The sequence below is a fragment of the Epinephelus lanceolatus genome, chromosome 19 (assembly GCF_041903045.1).
Source record: "Epinephelus lanceolatus isolate andai-2023 chromosome 19, ASM4190304v1, whole genome shotgun sequence".
Classification (NCBI taxonomy): domain Eukaryota; kingdom Metazoa; phylum Chordata; class Actinopteri; order Perciformes; family Serranidae; genus Epinephelus; species Epinephelus lanceolatus.
The window spans coordinates 20,618,065-20,644,143 of record NC_135752.1 but is presented as its reverse complement, the minus strand read 5'-3'; the positions used below and the strand labels follow the sequence as shown (position 1 = coordinate 20,644,143).

Genomic DNA, 26,079 nt, shown 5'->3' with positions numbered 1-26,079 from the left:
AGGCTCTCCCACGGCTGAGCCAGACTACCCCGCATGTATTATACAGATGCCTGGAGGCAAAACAGCTTAGATCGATCTGAAGAATAAACAGGTCAAGACCAAAGCGTTGATGAAGCAGACATTGATCTGACCAATCCCATGGGTCCGTGGAACAGCATCCACATCCAATGTTTCTCAAGTGCTTTTATTTCATTTCCCTGAAAAAAAAAAAAAAAAAAAAAAGTGTCTCTCTGCGTGCTCAGCGGAAAGCAAATTTGAATTTGTATTACAGAGTTTGTGCTCCCAGCTGAGATGCTATTGGTTATATCTCTGATTTGATCAGTAACACACTGACGTTGGCCAGAGCTTTGCAGTTTTTATCATATGAGCGACCAGACCAGCAAGAAAAATACATATTACTGAAACATACAAAATATCCAAGATATAAATATTTTTTCTCTCACTATTATCAAGCTTGAGTTTATACATTTTAAATTATTTATTATTTATTTATTATTTTTAAATGGGTAATAAATGGTTGATAAATAATCTAGCAGTGCTTTAAAGATCAGTAATAGCATAATCCAAGCATAAGAGTTTTTTTTTGGGTTGCCAGGTTGCGTATATCCTCCTCTAGCATTAACTTTGCTAACTTAATCTTCATGCTAAGCTAACTAGCACTAGCTTCATATTTTACATACAGTACATTAGGCCTGTCATGATAATTACTTCATTGACTTATTGTGTGACATTTGGACCTGAACTCAATCATTTTGCTGACCTCGTTATTGCCCGTTGTGTTTACATGGATGTTTGTTTACATAAGAATGTCATCAACATTTTAAAATGTCTCGCTGACTACTGCACAACGGCAGGATAGAGTGCTGCAAGGATGACTTTTATCCGTAGGCCAACCTGGATGTTTCCACTGATCTGGTTCTCTCAACAAAAAGCCAATAGAATTTTTCCATTGGATTGTGGATTATCGCAGAAAATAAGCTCTGTGGAGACAAAAGTTAATGATAAATAAAGAACATTACTTTCATGATATTTTGAAGCCTAAATGCAGTGAAAAAAACCTGAAAAGCTAACATTAGGCTATAAACAAACTACACCACGGATGCCTTCAATGTCGCCTTCATAATGAGGCTGTAAAGCCATGTTCAGCATGATGACGCTTTGTGGTCTCATTTAACCACTTGTTAGCAACCATATTTTTAAGACACATAGAGGCTTCAAAATTCACAAGTAGGTTTCTACTGACATATTGTAATACAACAAAATGTGAAAATATGTTAATATGTGTTGACCACTGTCATTATTTCAGGCATATAACAAAAAAAAAACATTTAAAAATACACATTTACTTCCAGATGAGGGAACCAGGAGTGCTAAAAATTTTCAAATTTGCACCACTCTGTTATAGTTGTATTAGGTCTCAAAGTGTGTAATTTTGGGCTATTCTTATAAAGGTACACATTTCATATGTACTTCCTTGTATATATTAGCCTGTGGTAACTCATTCTTCAGATTAGTTGAATACTTTTTTCATTTCCCAATTCAAATGTCTGGATATTTTCAAGTGTTAAAGGTTCATTGGTCTTTGAAAGGGTGTACCTGCATTATTATGCTATTATCATCATATCAGTGGCATAAAATGGTCTCAAAATGGCGGTTATATCATTTATCGCCACTATTTCTGAGACAGTATAACATCAGTACGTGAATATTCTAATCTAACGCTCATCAAGAAAGAGAGTAAGAGCATTTCCCAAAAAAGCTAATACTGCTATCAGTTAAACGTTAAAAGGTGCTTTGTAAAGGGTGTTATGAAATGTGTACCAAATCATCTAGCTTCAATGAAGTCGCTGTGATCATACAGCAGTGCTGAAAAAAAGCTTGAATGCTCAGGCAAACAAAAAGAGGTAAAAACGTTAAACATATTTATTTTACCAAACAAGACCAGTCTTAGTACACACTGCACACATCGTTACATGAAATCCCACTGCACATGAACACGAGGAAAAAAATATGGCCTCTAACACTCCCCCCGTCTCTTGATGTATTACTGATTCATGAGAGTAAATGAAGGGGAACGTGTATTCTATGTGGGTGGACACATTACAAATTTCTCCTGCCATTTCCTTTTAACTCTCACCCAGGTGGCAGAGTATTGAGGGGTTGTATGATTCTCCTTGTAAAAATGTTATTGTATTTTAATTTAGGAGAATGTACGTGTTGGTCCGACCCTCTCAGCCCTTTTTAAAATGTTAACCTCTCGGCGGCTTCATTTCTTTTAGGTTAAGTGTAGAGGGAGTGTTGTTTGGTTGCATTCAAGTGGAAACTGATTAGCAGAATGGTGTAGTAGAGAAGCTGCAGAGTAATGCTGCTGATGAGACATAGGTTAGAAAATGAGTGATTACAGAAGTCAATGGACCTGACCCAACCTTAAATGGAGAGGCTTTCATCTTGTCTGGGAATGTATTGCACAAAGGGATAAAAATGGAACAATAAAATAATAATAATAACCTTTCTTCATATAGCACTCCGACACAGAAATGCCATATTGTAATAGGTTTTTTTTAGCCCAGTTACCAGGAGAAAATGTTCACATTTTACATCTCTGCAGACCATGAATACATCATATTTGCACATTTAATATGATATATAACATCAACATTTTTAAAATGGCATAATATATATATATATATATATATTATTATATAAGCTGACCTTTGTCATCAGGGAGGTGGAGGGGATGGTGGATGGCGTGTTACCTCGGCGAGACACCTGAAAAGCTGCAGACTGTTTGAAACTAACGATACTAGTTATCTTTTGGCTGTCCTTTACAGCATTTACCGTTGTTTGTGGCACCAAGCCTGTTTTTTTTAGCTACACATTGCAGCGTTTCTTAATGCCAATGGTGTCACAGAACCTGGGTGTTTCTTACCGACACATTGCAGCATTCCTCAACTGCATTTGAGTGACAGAACCTGAGTGTTTTTCACTGACACATTGCGGCATTTCCCTGTGGAATTTGAGCCACCGAACCTGGGTATTTTTTCTGACCTTTCTCGGCTATTAGAGCAGCTTTTGTGCCACCAAATGTGGATGTTTTAAGACAAAACATGATCCTTTCTGAACAATAACCAAGCGAACATTGTGCCTAAACCTAACCTCATTACAGCGCTGTTGAGAAAAATAAAGATTTAAACATATCTGCTACAAAATAATATACAAATGTAATGTGTCCTTGGTTTGCAAAAACATGTGAGGAACATATTTTCTGACAACTGGGCTGATTTTTTAGGAGAGATTTAAAGGAAATCACTGATAGCAAGAAAAAGTTTAACAGGGTCGCTGTTCCAGAGTTTAAGGCTCCTGACCGCAAATTCCAGACTTCCTTTAGTTTTAGATTGGGGTGTTGCTAGCAGAGTTTTGTCCAGGATCTGAGGTTGAGCACAGGTACATAAAGGCACAAAAGCTCAAAGATACTTGTATATGTTGGAGCCAGACCACTGACTGCATAATGTACTTTGAGCGAGGATGGCAAGTTATCAAATTTATCACTAAATTAGCGAGTTGAATCCTTAACAGGATTATTTCTGATATTTCTTTAGAGTTTAAGTTGAGTTGGTAGTCCCTGATTTTACAAATACATAGTTGCATGTCATCAACATAGTAATGCAACTTACTTATTATTCCACCAAGTGGAGGCACATAGATGAGAAATAGAAGGAGACCAAGGACAGAGCCTTGATGTTCTCCACAGCTCAGAGGGGCAGTAGCTGAGTTAAAATTGCCAGTGGTAAGTGTTAACTGGCTGCTCAACAGGTAGGAGATAAAGTCACAGAAAATCAGTGCAGACCTGCCAACATCAGAGGTGAAGAGGAGATAATTGGTCGCACTAAGTAGAGCCATCTCAGACAACCTTTAATAAGATCTGAAACAGAAGTGGAGGTTTTGGAGCTGGTCTATATAATATTCTCTACACAATATACCGCTGTATGTTTTATGTGGTAAATACTGGGGGAAATAACAGTGCTAAAAGCCACACTTCACACATTATCAGAAAGGTGTGCACTGTATATTTCAATGCAGATTTCCACTCTTGCTGTGGGAAGAGATCGTTGAAGCAGAGGTGTTTAGTGTGCAGTTGTTGCAATAGTCGCTGGGCAGCTGAGGCTGCCTGAGTAAATCTCTGTATCAACACTGGCAGCTTGCGAGATAGATCAAGCCACTGTAGGTTTGTTATCCAGCATGAACTCCTCCCGCTGCAGTTTAAACACAGATCGAATCACTGATTGTTCGGCACCTTATCGCAAAACACTGTTTCATTAAAATGATTCATTAAAAAACACATTCTCGGGTTTTGTTCTGACCTTTTCTGTAAGCTCGGTCTCTTTGCTTGCACACTGTCTCAACATCACAAATCCCAGATGTTTTATTCCCTACCTCTGGGGTTTACATAACTATAGAACAGCAAGGACCCTTGTTCAGTGCGTAAAAGTTAACAACATCCCCAAGGAAAGACAGGCTTTGAAAAGCAATTAGACAGCCTGCCTGAACCCACATTTAAGCAGCCAATAGTTCAACATACGATAGTCTGCTCTTATTAGATTCCTGCACTATTATATCAGTTGCTCCTGAGGATGTCAATAAATGGATTTCCCTCAGATGTTTGATTTCGAATGAGTCCCGATGCAGGGGACGCTCTTGCTGCGCATCGTGTTTATCTGGGTACACTATCCTTTGAAGTTGTTTGTGTCTAAGCTGGTCCAAGAGGATATGCACCACTGCCTACGAGCATGGCAGCCACATCAGAGGGAGCAAGATGAGACATTTTGTTGTTTATGTTGTTATCATTTATGGGTGATGGACTACACTGTACGCTGTGGCTTTAGAAAAGCTATCTGTGCCCCTGTGCCTGCAGCCAGCCGAGCAGCCTGTGGGTGGAACTGTGCCCACGGAGCTGGGAGGCAGAGGATTTGGAAGGAAGTCTGAAGTCGTCTTTACTCTGTCTCATTAAAAGCACATTAGAGCCCACCCTCCCCCTGCACCACCCACTCAGCTACAGTGCTGCTGCCTGACTTTGTCTCATGGAACAGCTCTTCCTACATAAATATAGGCACACAGGTGAGAGAGGAGGGCTTCAGCGCAAGTTGGAAAACCCTCCTATAAATAAATCCAAGAGAACAAAATTCGATGCCCATAATCAGTTTCATTACAGTAAAGTGCAGAGGCTGCACAGCGGTACAGTAAACCCTTTGAAGTCACAGCAGTGGTCGAGTGTGCCAAGAAGCTGCGGATGCTGTCAGACTTTCCTGGCACTTTTAGATGCTACAGTCAAGGTCAATAATGTTTGAGCGCTGAAACGATTAGTCAAAAAGTACATTACCTAGATCAATATAAAATTTATCAATATCTATTTAACAATCAATTAATCATTTCGGGATTCGTCAAGCAATAATGGTCAAACACTTAGTGGTTTCAGTGTCTGGGTATGAGGATTTACTGCTTATATCATTGAACTGAACTGAATTTAATATCTTAAGGTTTTTGACTGTTGGTGAGACAAAACAAGCATTTTGAAAACATTAACTTTGGCTAATGAAAATAGTGATTGACATCTTTTACTATTTTCTGCCACGTGGAGGACTTAACCTGCGGTTTCATGCATTTTTAGCCATGGCTCTAGAGATGGCAATGTCTATCTGTAAGGGGCCTGACGCACTAAGCCGACAGTGTAGGGCCATCAGTGAGCATCTGATGTCCTTGTTTTTGCAGCGTGTTCCACAACATTGGAACTAGTCAGCCTTTATCGGCCCTTGTTGAATGTTTTTTGGCCGATTCAGCACGTCTAATTGGGGTGGCAGAGTCCATAGGTGAGTGAAATCACTCTTATTGGTGGTTTAGCTCCATGCATGAGAAAAGAAATGGATCAGAAAGCAAACAAACACCTGAAGTCAAGAGGGCGTGAGATCAAGCAAACCTATTGTATAAGGTTAAGATTATTTTTCATCCATTAAGCTCTTTAATAAGATTGTTTGTTATTGTTTGTGTAATTGTCCACTAGCACACAGTAGCACGGTGAATATTATTTGTTCTTTTAACTTGGTTGTGTTGTTAATATGCTAACTGGCTAACTAGCATCTTGAATCCGTCCTGTCAGTCTTCCAGTTTCCCTTTGAATGACAAATACAGATTACCGCCACCTGCTGGTATGGAGAGTTATTTCCAGTTGGCTGTAGTCTTTGTGGCGTGTTCAAGTGCAACTTTTTCGTCAAAGACACAGGCGATATGAGGAGACAAAACCGTCAGCCTTCATTGCCACTAGTTGTGGGTTTGGCGTCTCGGCTGTTCCACCACTTTGCTGCAGATTGACAAACCTCAAAAACCACTGGATGGATAGCCATGAAATATTGTGCAGACATTCACGGTTTTGAGAAGATGAATTCCACTGACTTTGGTGATCTCCTGACTTTTTCTTTAGCACCACTAGCAGGTCGAAGCTTTTACTTATTCTGTGAAATATTTTGACATCTTATCAATGGATTGCCGTGACAACTGGTTCAGACATTCATGTTCCCCTCAGGATGAATTATAACAACTCTGGTGATTCCTTAACATTTTGTGAAGCACCAACATCGGCATGTTAGCATTGTCATTGTTAGCATGTAGCATGAGGCATGTCTGTGCCTCAGTGTAGCCTCGTAAAGCTGATGGCTGTAGACTCTTAACCAAACAGTCCTTTTTTTTGTCTCTGACTGTTTAATACTTTTAAGTTGTCTGAAGATGTCAAATGATCCAGTAATTCACAGGCAAAAAGCAAAGACTAGAAAAGGACAGAAAAACCAGGATAATGTTGTGCAGTAGAAATACTTTTTTTCTGCTTTCCTATTCTGTTAGTCTTCTCACAACCCCTCAGATGTAACATGGGAACCACTGGAATAAACGATTAAATATAGAAAACAATAGTTATTTGCAGCCTTATAATGTTTAATAAATAGTTTAGGGAAACACATACAGGCGGAATTAGTATGGACTTTGATAGGTAAGAATTTTAATAAAGTTACAACTACAATTAGCCAGTGAAAAAAATGAAAAATGAAAGAGAGATTACAGGTGCTTCAGCAGATCAAATATAGAACAAGAAAGTCAGTGGGATTATCGGAGAGAAAAGAAATAGGCCAAGAAATAGAAGAGCAAGAAAGTGAGAGGCAGTGAGCGAGAGTTAGGATGTGAAGGAGGGAGAGATGAATTATAGCCTACTCCTGGAATCAATAATCTTGCGAATCACAGCCCGATGTGCTACAGATCTTTTTCTTTGCCTTAACCGAGCAGAAAGGGTGACAGATGTAAAGAGCACAGGCTGCCGATTTTTAAGGCTCTCAGACAGACCAGAGAGAGAGAGGGGAGAGAGATGTGAGGATAATCCTCTCCATGCCTGAGGAGGCAGAGGGACGAGCGAAGGCAAACAGGACTAAGACAAAGAAAGGATAAACCTTCGGCCAGTCAAACACAACAATTTTCTCCTGTTTGTCTAATTTTTTTAAACAAAGTCTCCCACACTTCCACTGCATTGTCATCTGTTTGGCAGATGTCTTGCCTCTAAGTCTACATGCCAGTAAAAACAAAAGGAGTCTAATGCACTGTAGTTCTGTCTTAAGGGCCGACCACAAAGGAACAATAACTTAATATTGTTTTGTGGATGGCAGAGCCCACACCGAAAGTGTAACAATGGCAGTGGCCAACGATATTGTTGGGATCATTTACAGAGCAATTTTATGACTGATATAAACACTGAGAGCCAATCAAAATCCACCTAAACTAACAGGGTCACACAGCTGGAGCGCATCTTGTGTTTGGCGCCACTGTTTACAGAATGTTATCATTTTTTCAGTGATGCTCACATCATTATCGCTCGTGGTGTAGATGGCCCTTAACTCTCAAGTGCTACTGTCACATGCATGCAGCTTCCTTATAGCTCTCCTATGCATATTTAACCACTCTGGTATAGGGAGAACATGCTGTTTTAGATCGCAGTGTGCTATCAGAGGCAGCGAGGAAGACAATGATCTAACCTGACAGCTGCGGTGGTTACAGTCGTATTTTTCCTTAAGATGGATTCACCTCACACCTGTTGTCTCAAGTCATTTGGACTGAAATAGATGATCACTTGCCTTTATCGCTCTCGTTTCTCACCCATTTACATCCCTCCATAGTGTGTTCATCCATCCATCCAGTACCCTTTTATCCTCCTGTCTGTCCCACATAATGTCTCAGAAGACATTTATCACAGTCTGACAAAAGTTAAAGGAAAAGTTCAGCATTTTGGGAAATTTGCTTTCGTACTTTCTTGCTGAGCTGTGAATGAGAAGGTGGATACAACTCTTGTGTGTACAAGAAAAATAAAGATACTGCCAGGAACTGACTGAACTAGCTTAGCATAAATACCAGGAGCAGGGAGAAACAGCTAGCCTGGCTCCATCTGAAGGTTATAGAATCCAGCTACCAGCCCTTTTAATTAACATATAACATCTTATGTCATCCATAAAATAACTGAGGCGCAAAAACAATTCACACCCCTTGATATTTAAAGGAGGATTCTACCAACTTTTCAGTTCAAATTCTAAAGCCCAGTTCAGACAAAAGACTCAACAAGATGAGATAAAACATGCTACTACTTGCCGTTCTGCAACATTCTAAAAAGCTGACGGTTCACACCAATGCAACTAGATGAGACGGTGTATCACCTCTATGCAACAACTCACTGTACCTCCACTCTGTTTGCAGCTTTTCAGGCTTATTTTGTGGCTGAATATAATTTGTAGCTCCTTAAAATATGAATGAGGATAGTGATAGTGAGATATTGGCTATGGTTGCACTTGTAGTAGTGACGAAACGGCGAAAAACAGAAACAAAATGAGCATCAGATGGACTGTATTCATAGTAAACAGGCCACAATAATAGAAGTAGGCTGCACAAATTAATCAGTCAGTAAGTATGTGTGTGTCAGAGGGGGAATAAGCACATACAGCAAGCAGCAACAGCAACACTCCTGATCATCACATCTGATACCAGCGCATCGTGAGGACAGAAACAGAGGGCTCGGTGGGAATAGAGCACTTGCCACAGCAAGCGAACACTTGACAGTGGACTTCAATACAAGCTGAATTAGGAAATAGGTGACCAGCCTTATATTCTAAAACCAGCTGCCAGTGATTTGACCAGCAGAGTTGCCAGTGATACCATCAGCCAGATTTAGTCGAGCTCAGATGGCCACTTTACAGCTTTTCTCCGCAACGTTCTAAAGTGGTTTCGTCTCATCAGGAATCATTGGTCTGAAATGAGCATTACTAAACTGCCACCAATGATGTCATGTTCTGCCTCAAGTGAGGTCACTAGTGTCAGTTAAGCTGGCCACTAAATAAAATAGAAAAACAAACTGGATGTGTGGAGTTAGAAAGAAGTTAGCATACCTGACGTCTCTATCCCACTTCCTATCTCTAGCTACGAGCACAATATACCTGAATTTCCCACAGGATTGTTACTGGTCAAGTTGCATTGTGGGTAATGTAGACACCAGGTTTTGACATTGAAGGAGATTACATGGGGGAAAAAAGACAATATATCCGGTTGTGCTGCATCGATTTTGATCCTTCCTCTTAAAATTGTCCATCAAAGAAGGTTACAACCAACATCAAAGAGCTACTGGCGATGAAAGCTGACTGCTGCATCTTCTCACGTTGCCTGTGATACAGTCAAAAAGTTGCACTTGAACAGACTACAAAGACTGCAGCCAATGGCCAGCTTGCATGTACGGCCTGCGTGAGAAGAAATAACTCTCCATAACAGCAGGTGGTGGTAATCTGTATTTGTCATTCAAAAAGAGAAACCAGAAATCTGACAGGATCGATTCAAGATGCTAGTTAGAAAAGTATCACATTAACAACACAACCTAGTGTTACAGGAACAAATAATATTTACCGTGCGCTAGCAAACAACAGCACAAAGAATTACTAACCATTTCTGCTAAAGATTTCATTGGCTAAAAAAAAAAAAAAAAAAGTTTATTTTGATCACGTCCTCTTAACTATAGTCGTTTGTTTGCGTTCCTCACTTACATTCCTCTTCTGTCTTGGTGTGTCAGAGCCCTTAGAGCAGGGCATCACACTAGTGAGTTCTCACATTTTTCAAAATTTCCAGATGAGCTCAAGGAGCTTATTCACGTGTCACCCACAGCACTTTAGCACATGTGACCTGATTTTCAAAAGATGCTTCTTTCTCCTGAATCCTTGTTTACAAAATGACACTTGTCCCGAGGTTGAAACTACAACTGCAGCTCAAAACAAGGTGACACATCTGTTGCTAATTGGCCCTGACAGAAGGGCCAACATTTTCTTTTTCTGCCTTGTTTACTCTGTTTTCCAGTCATTTATTTATTTATTTATTTTTTATGGTTGTTTCGCACTTAAAGACTTAGAGAGCTGGCTTAGAGGTGGCTTTACGAGAAAGAAGTGACACACGAAACTGAAAACAGCTGGTGCTCCTCAGTGGATGACATTCAGCCCAGGAGACAGAATTTGCTGCTTAGGGAACTCAGACCGAGACGCATTTAAATGCAAATTCTCTTCTTTACATTATTGATTGCTACACTCTCCATACTCTACTGGTGGATACTGTTTTGTTTTTTGCGTGCTTTGCAGTTCCCCTGTACTTGTGGGACAGTGTGGCACCCCATTACAGAGCCCTTAAAATCAATAACCCCGGCATCATTAAGTAAAGATCGTTTGTCTTTACACACTTTTGGAAAACTAACTGCCAGCACTGAAGAATTAGCACACCTAACAAATGGCTGTTGTGTGTCTCAAAAATCCAACTTATAAACAAAGTGATAGAAGTTTGTTTTTTCCTCTTTCAGCCTAAAGACCACCCTGAAGAAGAAACTGTCCGGCGATGTGGTCAACCTGTCAGGCATCCCGCTGTCTGGCCGAGATGTCCACCGTGTGGCCTTCTACCTCCAGAGCAGCAGTGACGCGGTGTCGGCTGTGGACCTGAGCTTCACAGAGCTGCAGGACGAGAGCTTAAGGCTGCTGCTGCCCCACCTCGGCTGCCTGCCAAAACTGACCATACTGGCCGTCAATGGCAACCGTCTGACAGTGGCTATTCTGAAAGACCTGACAGATGCAGTGAAGGATCCTAAGAGCTTCCCCAGCCTGGCCTGGGTCGACCTGGGCAACAATGTGGATATCTTCACCGTGCCGCAGCCGCTGCTTGTGGCCCTGCGGCGCCGCTTTGGTTTGCGCAGTAGCCTCCCCACTATTTACGAGTACAGGGAGGCGCAGACATTCAGTGGCTACAACCCAAACATGGAGACATCTGTGGAGGAGCCCAGTCTGTACGAGGAGGGGGATGGAGAGGAAGATGATAAAGAGGAGGAGGAGGACAGGCTGGAGCTTCAAGCCTGGGGCTTTGGAGAAGAAAACATGTCAAAAAATGTGCCACTGCACTTCTGTGGGAGGTGATCGCCCTGAGCTGCTTTCTTTTTGACTGGCTGCCCCTCATATCTCTCAGTATCACCTCGCCCTAAGTCTAGCCTCCTGTGTTAGCAGCTACCATTGTGGCAGATGCTTACAGTGACCCACGTGTTTTCTGAAAATAACTTAAAAATAAGTAACTGTGTTATGTGTCCCTCTGGATGCTCTGACTACTGAAGCTCAGCAGTGCAGGCAGCTCTGTGGTTGTACAGACGCTCAGAATTTATTTATGGATCGATCTGACCTTCACTGATTCAGGAGAAGTTTAACTGAACATGTTTGCTGTTTCTCAGTGAACAGTTTGTGCTCTCACACCTTGAAGCTTCCCATTATTTACCACTGTCGACTTGAGCAGCTGGGTTTTAAGTGCCTTGCACAAGGGCACCTCGACAGTAGCAGTTGAGGAAAGGGGGAGTGTTACTAATTCACATCCCTCCAGCACATTTACCCAGCTGATCTCTCTGACAACATCACCCCTGCTGCCCCATTTCTGTGAAAACCCTGAAGAAGTAACTAAATGTCCTGCAATAAGGAGCAGTGTGCAGGATTTAGTAGCATCCAGTTGTGAGAATAGCAGACTGCAACCAGCTGTAATTTCTATGGTGTGCCTAGCGTGAACTCCTACTTAGGGATTCTTCAGTGTTCATTGTTCAGGAGGGTTTTACCGGGAGCTAAAATATTTGCAGAGGTCTCTCTCCTGCCAAAACAAACAGATCAGGTGATTAAAACCAGTAAAAACACTGAATAGAGTTCAGTCAGTAGAGACTCGTTCTTACATGTGCACATGAGAATGAAAAATGTGAAGAGTCTTTGGCGATTAGACCTCATCAAGATAGTGTGATATAAGAAGGGTGATGAATCCATAGTCGAATAGGCAACCTTCCTGTGGTCTAGACACTTGTGGCGGTAGAGGTGGTGAGGATGAGATGAGAAGAAGTGCTGATGTTCAGGATAAGTAGAGGAATGGGCCTTTGTTGAGCTTGTCCTGGACTCTGGATACGATGGCTGGAGGTGAACGGGGTGGAGAATGGCATGACAATTCTGCCTAAAATGACGGCTGACAGCAGCAGAGGAGAGAGCAGATTTAAAATTTTGCAGTAGCATCCTGACTGGCTGATAGACATCGTGGCAAAGTTTGATTGGATAACTAGAGGAGGGAACACCCATAGACAGCTGATTAGAGGAAGCAGTGAGAGTGGGAGGGAGATTCAAGATTGAACTTACGCTGAGCTTCATCAGTTTCATGTTACAAATCAGTGTTTGACACTGTTCAGCTTGTTACAGCTCACCTTTTTTCTCTGATAACTTAAGATCCAGACCTTCAGGAGGTTTTTACAGGAAGCCGAATTATCCACAGAGGTCTCTTCCTTTTCCAAACAAACTGACTCGGTGATTCAGACTGATAAAAACATTGAATAAAGCAGTTTCAAGCTAAAAATCAGTGTTTTCCTGACACTGTTCAGCTTGTCACTAACTACAGTGGCTGATGGGAAAATGGGAATGGCTCTATGTAGAGCAATGTTTGATTTGTCCAACTGGGCTACTGTAGCAACATGGCGGACTCCGTGGACGAGAATTTGTTCCCTACGTAGATATAAACGCCTAATTCTAAGGTAACTAAAACACAAAGATTCTTATTTTCAGGTGATTATCCACCAAAGAAAACATAATTTTAATAATATATTCCATTCATGCCAATATATCCGCCTAAATCCTACACACTGCACCTTTAAGAAGTCATTTAACATTTCAACTGACATTTTTGCTATATTTATGTTTGGAGTCAGAACTCCACTGCAGTGAGATTATGTTCGCACAAAGTAATCCTCATTTTTCTGTTGGGCCACAGTATTTAGTCAGGATTTGTCTTTAAATTAATGGTGAGATTCGGTGAGTAAATGAGGCATACTGAATCCATTTTAGTTTAACTCTCCAGCGCTGGTGCTTCAGCTGGTGTTGGTACATCGATGCTGCAGCTGTGTGGAGAAAAACCTCGGCCTGATACACACACACGCGGACATGCAGACAACACACACAGTGTTCGGGGATGAGCTGCCGATGAACTGATTACTGCCTCTATCAGGTCTCGTTAGGCCCCTTTAGTCACAGATGGTGAGCAGAGGATCTATTTTTTTCCCAGCAAATAGGACTAGCCCCAGATAATTTGGTCCACTGGTGGTTTGTGAGTGATTCTATTTATGAATCAGACCATAAGCAACGAGAAAGATGCCCACTCTGTTTTTAAAGGCACACACAGACAATGAAGCGATTACCAACAGCTCTGCTTTTATCTTTTCCTCTGTGGTGCTAAAGCGTGCACATTCATGTTGTGGCATGAGTAAACTGCAACAGTTTCTTTTTTTGACTAGTCGGTTTTTTTTAGGTGTGTAGTTCTCATCTTTTTGTATTGTTTTTTTAAAAAACGGGCATGACTGTTTACTATAGCGCAACGTCAGATCCCACAGACAGAGAGCATGTTTACATTAATGTTCCAATATATTTGAGATTTTATTTTGGGGGGGTGAGGGATTGGATTTAACATTGCCGCATGTGAACACAACTGCCCACAGTTTATCCTGCCTACAGATGTTAATGTGGTCTGTTCCCTTTCCATGCTTTTATTCAGGAAAATCTGTTTATTTGTGTTTACAGGGATATTAATAAACAGGATGCTTGGTTTGTGTGTGTGTGCATCTGTGTGTGTATGTGTGTGTCTATGAGAGCATAATTAGAGTGTGCGCCTGTGTGCATGAGTGTACTGTGGACATGCAGAGTAAATTGCTACCTTTGATCGTAGAAATGAAATGTTTACTCATTTGCACTTTAAGGACGAATCCGTCCCTGAATGCACAAGCTTTGTTTTCATGGGTTGTTGTTGTTGTTGTTGTTGATATAAAAACAACTCACTGAGTCACCCGCATCCTGAAATAAATGTTTTATCTCAACTTCTTCATTTGATAGAATTTCATACAATTCACTGCCATGTTGAAAATCAGTTGTGAATTCGCTTAATTTTTGTTTTTGGCTCATTAAATCACGGCTCGCTTTTAAAGTTAAAGTGATGTTTGCCTGCTGTTGCTTCAAAAATAAACATGATTTGAATAATATTTGTCTTTTGTGGAGTTTTTGTCATTGGTAAATCTGAAGTTATTAATTGTGCATTGTACCTGGATTATGTTTATTACAATCAGGAGTTCTGTTTTCTATTAACGAAGCTGCTTCTGTACCTCACCATCACACATTAGTTTGGATAATATATAAAGCCCTGAAAGTTAGTAATTGCTCTCATACTTCAGGGGCGCATTAGGGATGGTCTGATGACTCTGGGGTTTTTCAGCAGCTGGTTTCCATGTCAGCATTTTAATATCGTGTGAGGATGAGAAGGGAGCCCTGTATGGACCTGTCAGGGGCAGAATAATATCAACATCCTGCTGACTTGTAGCTGCTCTGCTAGCGAGGCATTTTCATGTTCACAGGGGGAGAGCCCGGGGCCATCCATCTTCGATCCCTGTTTGTCCCTCTAAAAGAAGAAGCGGAGGAGTGTCGGGTAACAGAGCAATCTGTTCTGGATTGTAGCCAACACTTAAACACCCTGCAGACATTCAAGCTCTTCACGTCTTAACAAATTGTCAGACATTAACAGTGTCTTATGTACAGCAGTGGGAGGTAACAACGCAAATTTACTACTGTAATATAATTACAGTAAGTACAGCTTTGTGGTAACACAAACTACAGCCTGTAGAATAAAGTTGATTCAACACACGTTAAAAAAGAAGTTCTTGACCTTGGAAAAAAAGGTTGAGAAATCTGTCTCACCACAAGGTCCATTTAGTAACTGTCTCACAGCTTTCAGTCATGCAGGCATCATAATCTGCATCATCAGCAGATGCAGTTTACCAACCCAGACGAAAAGTCTATAAACGCTCCGAGACACTATTTTCAAGGTTTTTATATCATTCTTTTCCATTTGCACACACCGTCTCGTTCACTCTGTTCCTCTGAAGCCCACTTACTCTTGCCTCCCCCTCCAGGCTCTGTGCTATGGGTGACCGGGCCTGTAGTATTACTGGCCTTAATCTGTGGAATGCCCTTTCTCAGGGTCTGTGTCAGTGCACGTCACTTTCTTCATTTAAGTTGCAACTGAAAACTGAAAAGGCTGTTGTCAACTTTTTAGGTCAGCCTTTCCTGGTGTTTCATAGTATGTTTAATGAATATGTTCTCTTATCTGTAGGTAACAGGGTCAGTTATACAGCAGTGATATGTGTAACAAAGTCATATGTACATTTGTAATATTAAGCATTATAATTACCTGACATGCTTAGACCTCTATAGTCAATATGTGGAACGTTTGATACTCAGCTTCTGTACCCCTACGTTCACCTTTGGGGGTACCCTACTTATAAAGGGATGTCTCCCACCTTATCTCTCCCCTTTTGCTGTTGTACTCCATTGGTGAGGGAAATCGCTCTCATAGTAATTTCTGTGTTTAAGTGCTATAAAGCTATGTTTATGAGTTCATTTTATGCTAACATATTCATGTGTCACTTAATGTGTGTAGGGACTCGAGGTAATATGGTTGTAATTGACGAAAGATTTTGTTTTTACCTCTTGCTGTCAGTTGTCAGGAATAAACGGAGATCGCCTTGAAAGATATCTACAGTCTGGGCCTCTTCATATCAACACAAAAACACCGCAGTCCACCGGTTACATGTATATGAATTTCATTAAGATTTGTTATGAGGATGACTGTCTTATTTTGGTTTTGTGGGGTGTCCTTGGGTGTCGTAAAAATACAAAAATGAATAAAAAATGTGTTGTTATTGTTATTATGTAGCTTTCCTGCTTTCCATGTAGCTGAAGTATGTTTTAGCATCAAAATGCTATTTTCCTAAGCCTTCCTTTCTGCTATCAGACTGGCACCAACAAAGAAAGGACTCAGGTGCAGAACTCAAAAACATGAGGTCTTTTATAAAGGTCGGTGCACAGTGAAACGCGCCAAAAATACAAACAAAACTTTCCAAAAGCTAGGGCCCGAAGCAGAATGCAAAAATACAAAATATCTGATCAAAAACCAAGACAACGCTAGGAAGAGCTGGCTGGAACATGTGCTCAAGAAAACTGAGAATGACCTGGCACAGACAAAGGGCAGCAGGTGGACTAAATACACACAGGAGGAGGGGTAATGAGGGACAGGTGGAACCAATCAGGGCGAGGCAGGTGATCACACAGAGGCAGGAAGTGAATTACCTGAAATGAGAGACAAGGGTGAGCGTCAAAATAAAGCAGGAAATACTAACAAAACTGAAAACAAGGAAGCAGATGCAACCTTAAATCAGCTGAACTAGATGTGCTACCCCAGTAACCCCACAACCTAACAGCTACTAGCAAACAATCAAGCAAGTTTTTAACCCATACTTAATTTTTAAACCTTTTAAAGTGAGGAAACATAGTCAGCTTCATCATATAGACTAGTATAGTCTATTACAGCATGTTTGAAGAGTTAAAAAGGATTCCCAATATCAAAACTCACTAACATTTGAATATTTCTTCCCTATATTACAACAGTGTTCCCCAATGGAGCTCGGCTAAGAGATTGGACTTGAATCCTCTCCAGTGTCCGTTCTGTTGTGTTATTTTGAACGGTCTCCAGGTTTCCTTCAGGGATAATGTCTTAGATATTATGAGTTCACTTGTTTTTCCCGAGCCCCAGGACATCTGTGTAAACGACTTTGAGATCGGTCCTTGTGGGCTCATTTGATGTTTGTGTGAGCTTACTGCGTAACACTCTCTGGTGTGTGTATTTTTCTTGAAGATATTGAATCTATTTGTCACTTTTTGAGGATGCACCAGTTAAAGTGTTCAAAAGCCTGACAGCAGCGGCTTAATAGCTTTTTTATGTTTTGTTTTGGGTTTATATTTTTTTCAAAAAGCTGAAATCACTTGGGGTCTTACTTTCAAGACATTCTTCTTCATATAGAAACTTAAGTGACACTTGATAAGTAGTGTTTGTCCTTCCAAATAAATGGTTAAGGTTTGATGGGAACAATTGTTATGTCTGTAGTAATAAAGTTTTATTGGTCATAAAACATTTGTCTTTATATTATTTTAGGCATATTATAAGTTAAGTTAAGGGAATTAGTTTGAGGGAATATGATTCAACCTTGCAAACTAAATACTGTATATTGACTTATCAAGTAAAATGTTATGATAATGATTGGTTAACACAATCCTTACATGTTTATACAGTATATACACATATCAGCCACTTTATTAAGTACACTTGTTCAACTGCTCGTTTATGCAAATGAATAATCTGCCAATCATGTGGCAGCAACTCAGTGTATTTAGGCATGTAGACATGGTCAAGACGACCTGCTGAAGATCAAACTGAGCATCAGAATGGGGAAGAAAGGTGATTTAAGTGACTTTGAATGTGGCATGGTTGTTGGTGCCAGACAGACTGGTCTGTCAGAAACTGCTGATCTACTGGGATTTTCAGACACAACCATCTCTAAGGTTTACAGAGGATGGTCCCAAAAAGAGAAAACATCCAGTGAGCAGCAGTTCTCTGGGTGAAAATGCCTTGTTGATGCCAGAGGTCAGAGGAGAATGGCCAGACTGGTTCAAGATGATAGAAAGGCAACAGTAACTCAAATAACCACTGGTTACAACCAAGGTCTGCAGAAGACCATCTCTGAACCAACAACACGTCAAACCTTGAAGCAGAAGGGCTACAGCAGCAGAAGACCACACCAGGTGCCACTCCTGTCAGCTAACAACAGGAAGCTGAGGCTACAGTTCACACAGGTTCACCAAAACTGGACAATAGAAGATTGGAAAAACGTTGCCTGGTCTGATGAGTCTGGATTTCTACTGGGCCCCTTAGTACCAAGTGAGCATGGTTTAAACACCACAGCCTACCTGAGTATTGTTGCTGACCGTGTCCATCCCTTTATGACCACAGTGTACCCATCTTCTGATGGCTACTTCCAGCAGGATAACGCACCATGTCACAAAGCTCAAATCATCTCAAACTGGTTTCTTGAACATGACAATGAGTTCACTGTACTCCAATGGCCTCCACAGTCACCAGATCTCAATCCAATAGAGCACCTTTGGGATGTGGTGGAACAAGAGATTCACATCATGGATGTGCAGCCGACAAATCTGCAGCAGCTGTGTGATGCTACCATGTCAATATGGACCAAAATCTCTGAGGAATGTTTCCAGCACCTTGTTGAATCTGTGCCACCAAGAATTAAGTCCTGAAGGCAAAAAGGGTCCAACCTGATACCAGCTGGGTGTACCTAATAAAGTGGCCATTGAGGGCATAATGCTTTTTATTACAGTGTATATGTTTCAGTAGTCACACATTTTGGGAGAAACATTTCAAAAAAGTCTAAACACTGATTGTACTTTTACTAGATATGTGTGCCTTAGATATGGTACATATATGAACAAAGTTTTGGGGGAAAAAAAATATACAAATTTCAAAATGTTTCCAACTGAGACTTTAAACCAGCCAGTGTTTAGACATGTCTTCTTCCCGGACTGCATGTTATTCTTTAACTGAACAGATGTGCATGAGAGTAATGTTCGACCTGCACCAGCAACAACATTAAAATGTTGCTCGCATGTTTTTCGATCAATATTTTAACACTAAGCTTTTAAATGGAACTTGTGAATGCACAACTTGTACTGTAGTATTTGTTCTTTTGTGACATTGCCGAAGAGTTTCACCGACCATTTCTCATTTCTACCCAGTTCGATCGTCTCAAAGTGTCAGCGCAGATTTTTCAAAGAGATTACACTCCTTGTTTACTAAACCAACAGTCCAGCCAAGTCATTATGCATTGACCTGGTTATTCTTAGACATGGTGTGTGTGCAGTGAGAGGCCACAGGTTAGCACACACAGTGCTTCAGTGATGTCGGAGGCAGGGAGAATGTTTTCATTCATTTGCCCTTGTGTTTCTTCCTTCCTGTGGTTTGACCCCGGTACAAACTCTCTCACATCTTCCTTTTTAATGACAGGAGTTCAGCCAGCAGCACATAACACTGTACTGCTGGCTCGCCATGTACAGTCGCAGTGGTGGAAGACGTACTCAGATCATTAGCTGTAGTAAAAATACCAATACAACAATGTAAAAATACAGTTGAGGTTTAATTACTTAATATATAGTTAGGCTGTTTAGTATAGTGGTTCCAAATGTAGGGGTCGGCCCCCTCTACAGGGTCACAAGATAAATCTGAGAGGTTGTGAGATGATTAATGGGAGAGGGAAAGAGAAACACAAAGTTCTGCAACACAAATCTGTTCCCATTTGTTGGACTTTTCTCTCATCTTTGATTTTTTTTTTTTTTTTTTTTTTTGAATGTGATAATTTGACCTCTCTAGGCCTCGCACAGTTATTTAACAAAGACCATGTGAGAAGTTTTAAAAGGAAATCTCTCCGGTGGGACTGCTAAAGATTCACATCTGAAACATGGCAAGGGGCCCCAACCACACACTGCTTGTTTTTCCTTTTTCTTTTTGTGTTGTAGATATTCAGGGGCTAAAAGGGCAGTGAACTACTGGTTCAATCTTTAACAATGCATTTTATTTTCTATGTTATTATGTGGGATTTTTGTGTGGGGGTAAAATCATAAGTAGAAAAGTAACTAACTATAGCTGTCGAATAAAAGTAGGGCAGCACATAGTACAGTATTTATCCTCTAGATCAGAGCCAACCCACCAAAGAGTCCAATTAAGCCCACTGGATGACTTCCCACACCTTATATTGATGCACTTGTGAAGGCTAAGAGGTGCCAGGTTTCAGGAGCAGGTTTAACAGTGAGTAGCTACTGCTTCAGATGCTTTTCACCCTGACCAGAATTCAGTTCTCAAAACGTTTGATTTGTAAATGGTTTGTAAGGCAGGGGATAACTTAATAACCTGCCTCCTCAGTAGCCTCCACTTTAGTTTGGTATGGTGATGCCAGCATTGCCAGTTTCATTACTGGTAGACTGACTGTGGAAAATTTGAGACATATTGTTGAAACTGCACTTATTTTTCTTGGGACATCTCAGGCTGTTCATCGTCTTTTTTGTAAGTGGATGAGTGTTTTCAAAATGGATTTGCTTCACACTTAAAAAAAAAAGTCAAACATTCAAAGGTGCTGTTCTTTATAGGTTATTATGCAATGGTTTTACTGGTCCAACCCACTTGAGATCAAATTGAGCCGTATGTCACCCATGAGCTAAAACGAGCTTGACAACCCTGCTCTAGATTGTATTGGAGTGAGAGTATAAAGTAGCAAAAACCAAATTACACAAGCAAGCATGTTACAGTACAGTATGAATTCAGATTAATAATGCAACATGCAATCAGCGAATAAATTATGATGTATTATTATAGTTTAAGATAAGACTTTGTTGATCCTTGGGGGAGGAAATCCATCCACAAGCCAGCAGTATATAAAATAATTAAAGTTAGCTCCACCTGCACCAGCTGCAGCATCAAAGAGATGTGGACACCTTAATGCATAAATAATTATTATCCATAATGTGATGCACATTCCCTGGAAATGGACCTGCATAATAAGTCCTTTTGGTACTCGAGGTATATTTTGATGCTTACATTTGACTTCTTACTTGTACCAGAGTATTCCAACACTGTGGTATTTCTATTTTTACTTCAGTAAAATATCTGGGTACGTCTTTCACCACCGATATTTTATTCTTTTTATTATTGCCTACATTATATAATATATTTAGCAGTTTGCAGATGTGCCAGTTTATGACAAATTGTTTAACTCCTTCAGTCAGACACACACTAAGCAGCCGACTGCTCTTTTTGAAAGCATACACACTCCATCTAGTGGCACTTGCTGGCAGCACAGAGCAGCACCGGATGTAGGCTCGCAGTGGGGCCTGTCTGTACATGAAACAGCTGAATGTTTTTGTGAGCTGGAATCAAATCCTCATGTGCAAGCCAGAGTTGTGGGGGGGGGGTTTGCATGAAGTGAACACATGTTGCTGAGGCTTCCCAAGAAGGTCATTGCAGTAATGAGGAGTTTCCAAGGCAGCCAAATGAATTTACGTAGGAGTAATGTTGAGATCAAATACACAAGTTGTGATTTTGTTTGTTCATGTGTTTGGGAAAGGGGGCTGTAAGGTGTTTGGGGGGGTAATCACTCTTTTTGTGTTTTTTATTGCTCGTGTTTCACAATCCTGGAGACAGATATGTGTTGGACTCTCTCCCAGAGAAGCCAATAATTGTGGCACAGAGTTTAAACTTGTCATCTGGTTCTCATCCAAAACTTAAGTTGTAAAGTCAACTGACCATAAGTCATTCACCGGATGTGCAGGAGATCCAAAATCATCCCAAAGAAGGTGTCAAGTTGTAGTTTTGCTTTCCCATTTGTTGCAACATTTGTTTTCCCACCTCAGAAAAACACATTTTCCAGTAAATATGTGAATATTTATCAGTCATTTGGATGACGTGTTCGGCTTTATCAGAGACTGCATGACTTGAAGCAGAGTGGATGAATTGGATTCCAGCGGAGTTGTGCAATAGGGTGAACATGGGAAGCAGATGTGAGAACAAAGCACAGATGCTAATGGGAGACAGTGTGGGAAGAAAATGAATATTCAAGAGTGTGTGTTCACTCAATGAACCAAAGAATCTCAGGTGTGTGCAGAGCTGAGGCGCTTCGGTGGTCCATTAATCAGAAAATAAATCGTTAACAACTTTGATCATTTAGTGTCTAAACAACTGATAAAGTAAACCTGCCAAACATTGTCTGGTTCCAGCTGCTTTTCACTGCTGTGAATGGACTTCAGGGAAGAAGGAGACATCTTGTGTCAAACTTTTTTTTAAATGAAGCATATTTCTATATTAATTGTATTTCCCAATGAAGAGGGAAGAGCAGATGTAATTTAAAGATTTTTTAACAACAAAAAACACTGTTTTCCAACTTTTTTTATGGCTTAAAGGGACAGTTCACCCCAAAATCAAAAACACATATTTTTCCTCTTACCTGTAGTGCTGTTTATCAGTCTAGATTGTTTTGGTGTGAGTTGCCGAGTGTTGGCGATATCATCTCTCGAATGTACTGGAACTAGATGGCACTCGACTTGTGGTGCTCGAAGTGCCAACAAAAAATATTTGAAACACTCAACAGCAATGTCTCTTTCCAGAAATCATGACCCGGTTACTCAAGATAATCCACAGACTTTGTTGTGAGCAGTTTCATGTCAGAACTATTTTCTACCAAACTACCAAACTACACCCACCAACGGTATCACCACAGAAGGAAGTGTTTGCCTACTCATGTGGCTCATCACAATATCCCTCCTCAAGTGCTCTATCCTCTATCCTTGATCACTTGATTGGGAAATTGATTGACACCTGCCATCTGGAAAGACATCTTAATTCACTAAATGCACTCTAAGGAGTCGAGGAGTCAAGGAGAGAGGAGACTTTTGGAGGGATATATGAGTGCAGCCTTCGAGCAAGCTTTTACTGACCGATACACCCCCCCAAATGGATATCAGTTATTGACTGGATAGTGCAGCACTGCAGCTGATGAAGCCCTCTGACAACTGATCCACCTGCCGCCATCATCAGAAACGGACATTGGAAAAGAAGTCTCATTCCTCTAAAGGCATACTTCCTTGGTTCATCTCTCCTCGCATCTCATCCTTGCATCTGTCCTCTGTGTCTTGCAAGGGTGGAGCTAAGACGTGAGGAAAAGAGGCTCATGACAGCACAGGATGTAAACATTAACAGCATCCTCCTCAGCTGAGCTGTAATGCTAGCTAGCTCATCAGTGCTAGGTGAGCTAGCAGTAGATGCATGCTTCCTTCTGCACAGTGATACAGTTGGTGGGTGTAGTTTGGTAGAAAGAAAGTAGTTCCTACGTGAAACTGCTCACAACAAGATCTGTGGATTATCTTAAATAAGTGGGTCATGATTTCTGGAAAGAGACATTACTGTTGAGTTTATCAAATGTTTAGATATTCATTTATTTATTGATGCTTTGAGCAGCAGCCAAGTAGCATCTAGGTCCATTATATTCAAGAGAAGGCAGACCTCTCAACACATCTCCAACACACTAAAGCAAACTAGATTGTTTAGTAGCACCACAGGTAAGAGGAAAAATATGTTTCTGATTTGAGGGTGAACCGTCCTTTAAAACAAGTTCTCAATCAATAATAGATATAATCATGAATTGAATCGTCTCTGTAGTAGCTGATAAAAAAAAATGCTTCTTAACATTTCTCTCGGCACAAGAAGGCCACTTGTTCCACTTAAAACCAAAACTTTGAATGTGTTGTCAAAAAGCCAGCGATGTAGAAGAGGATTTTATTTTCTCTGTGAAGCCTGAGAGGGGACTGACACTCTGTCGGCACAGCTGAATGACAAACAAACAAATGTGAAGGGAAAATGAAGGAACGAGGGTTGACACAAACAAAACTCCCACACTGCTGGTGGGTCAAGACCGGACGGGAAACAGAATATTATGAGAGAATGAGAGGAGGACCTGCTGTTATTTCTATTTAGTATAGGACAGATGTTTATCTCACTGTTTATATGTGGGCAAGCCTGACAGATTTAATATTTATATGTATAATTTGGCTTGCCCACTGGGCTTGCTCTCTTTGTTGATCACATCAGGTCTGTCTCTTCTTCTAGTTAGGCTTAGGATAAGCACTGAAAGAGTCAAAAACAGCATGTGTGTGTGTGTGTGTGTGTGTGTGTGTGTGTGTGTGTGTTTGCAAAGAGTACACCCTCTATCCTCAGAGGCTGGCTCACACTTCACTGTCATCTTCGCAACCAAACTACCAACAGCTGGAGAGAACAAGCTGATAGTTCTGTGTCATATAGGGTGTCAGTCCTAAAGCTTGGTTGAATTGAAGGAAAGGGGTCAAGTTAAAAGGATTTCATGTGGTGTTCACAGCATCAAAAAATTACATGTATCAAAATCAGCAGCAAGGTGTCTTTGGAGAAACAGTGTCCCAGTTACTACAGATTATCCGCTGACAGTTTTCATTGGATCTACTTTCTACTGAGGAAATAAAAACTGTTGGCAGAGAGCTCTGTGGATTATCCAGAGAAATGGGGACACTTAAAAAAAGATGTTGATGTTTTTAAATGTAATTTTCCAACGCTGTTAGCACCACAAACATAATTTCATTCCCCTTCGCTGTGTTTCAGTGCAGACAGAAATGTCAGAGATGGATTTATTAAAACCCGCTTAAATAAAACCAAAGTATCTGTACTGCCCGACACCACAAAGGCAGGTGAAAGAATGTGTTTGTGCTCAATTCCATTTCAGTCAAAGGATGTGACCCCTCCAATGGATCAAAGATGTGATGCAGAACATCAAGCTGGAATAGCGGCTCCATTACCGATTTCAATAAGGTCCCATTTATAAACTATGTTAATAGTCTACCTGATCTGGAACTATGAACTCATACCTCTACATGTTGTCTGTCCTATCTGTGCTTAAATACACTATGATGCAAAAGGTTTTTGTTTTTGTGATCTGTGTGTTTTGGACATTGTTGATTATCCATATACTACTGGTACCCTGAAATAATAGTTATTGTCTTGTTTATTAAAGGAATAATATGTAAAATTAAGGGGGATTTAGCATCATCTAGCTATGAGGATTTCAGATTGCAATTGGCTGAAACTTTTACCGGTTTGAATTTTTCAGTGGTCATTGTTAAGGAGGTTTTTACCAGGAGCTGAATTGTCCACGAAGGTCTCATCCTCTCCAAAACAAACGGACCAGGGGTCTCATTTATAAACATTGCTGAAAGAGGTGTACGCCACCTCCCACGGAAAAAATGCAATCTATAAAAACAGACTTGATGGGAGAAACTTATGATTACGAACATTTTGGAGACAGGAATTTGGTGACAATGATGGTGAGGTAGAAGCCTGATTGTAGAAATATTTTTTGGCACACAACATTTTTGTCTTTTGTCCATATGTACTTTTTTAGTATGGACCCTACGCACTATTTTATAAATGAGACCCCAGGTGATTAAACCAGTAATAACACTGAATAAATCAGTTTCACGTTACAAATGAGGGTTTCTCCTATGCTGTTAAACTCATGGCAGATGGTCCACTCACCCAGCACCTGCTAATGTGTGCTTGCATTTCTTCTCTGATAACTTAAGATCCAGACATTTAGGAGGTTTTCACTGGGAGCTGAGCTATCCACACAATGGACCCAGTGATTTAAACTGGTAAAGCATCCTTGCGTGAAAAAACAAATTTGTGATATTGTGATGCTGCTCGTCGTGGAGGGGCTGCCCACTACAATGGCTGGTGCAAAAACTTGACAAATGCAAATGGCCTTCAGTAGCCAGTGTTTGGTTTGTCTGTTCTGGGCTACTGTAGAAACATGGTGGACTCCGTGGACGAGCACCAGCTCCCTTTGTACATACAGAAGGCTCATTCAAAGATAATAAAAAACATGATGGTTCTTTTTTTCGGGTGATTATACACAAAAGAAAACATACTTATTATATTACATTCCATTTCTGTGTTGTAATTTAGGTT

At 40.7% G+C, this 26,079-nt stretch overlaps 1 protein-coding gene across 1 annotated transcript in view; it reads left to right on the top strand.

Moving 5' to 3' along the window:
- The window catches only part of lrrc75bb (leucine rich repeat containing 75Bb), a 45,230-nt gene extending 30,606 nt beyond the window's left edge, over positions 1-14,624 (top strand). The window contains exon 4 of the mRNA XM_033646166.2: positions 10,904-14,624. Coding sequence (XP_033502057.1) covers positions 10,904-11,507 — 604 coding nt within the window. The 3' untranslated portion in view covers positions 11,508-14,624. The remainder of the gene's footprint in view (positions 1-10,903) is intronic.
- The last annotated feature ends 11,455 nt before the right edge of the window (positions 14,625-26,079 follow it).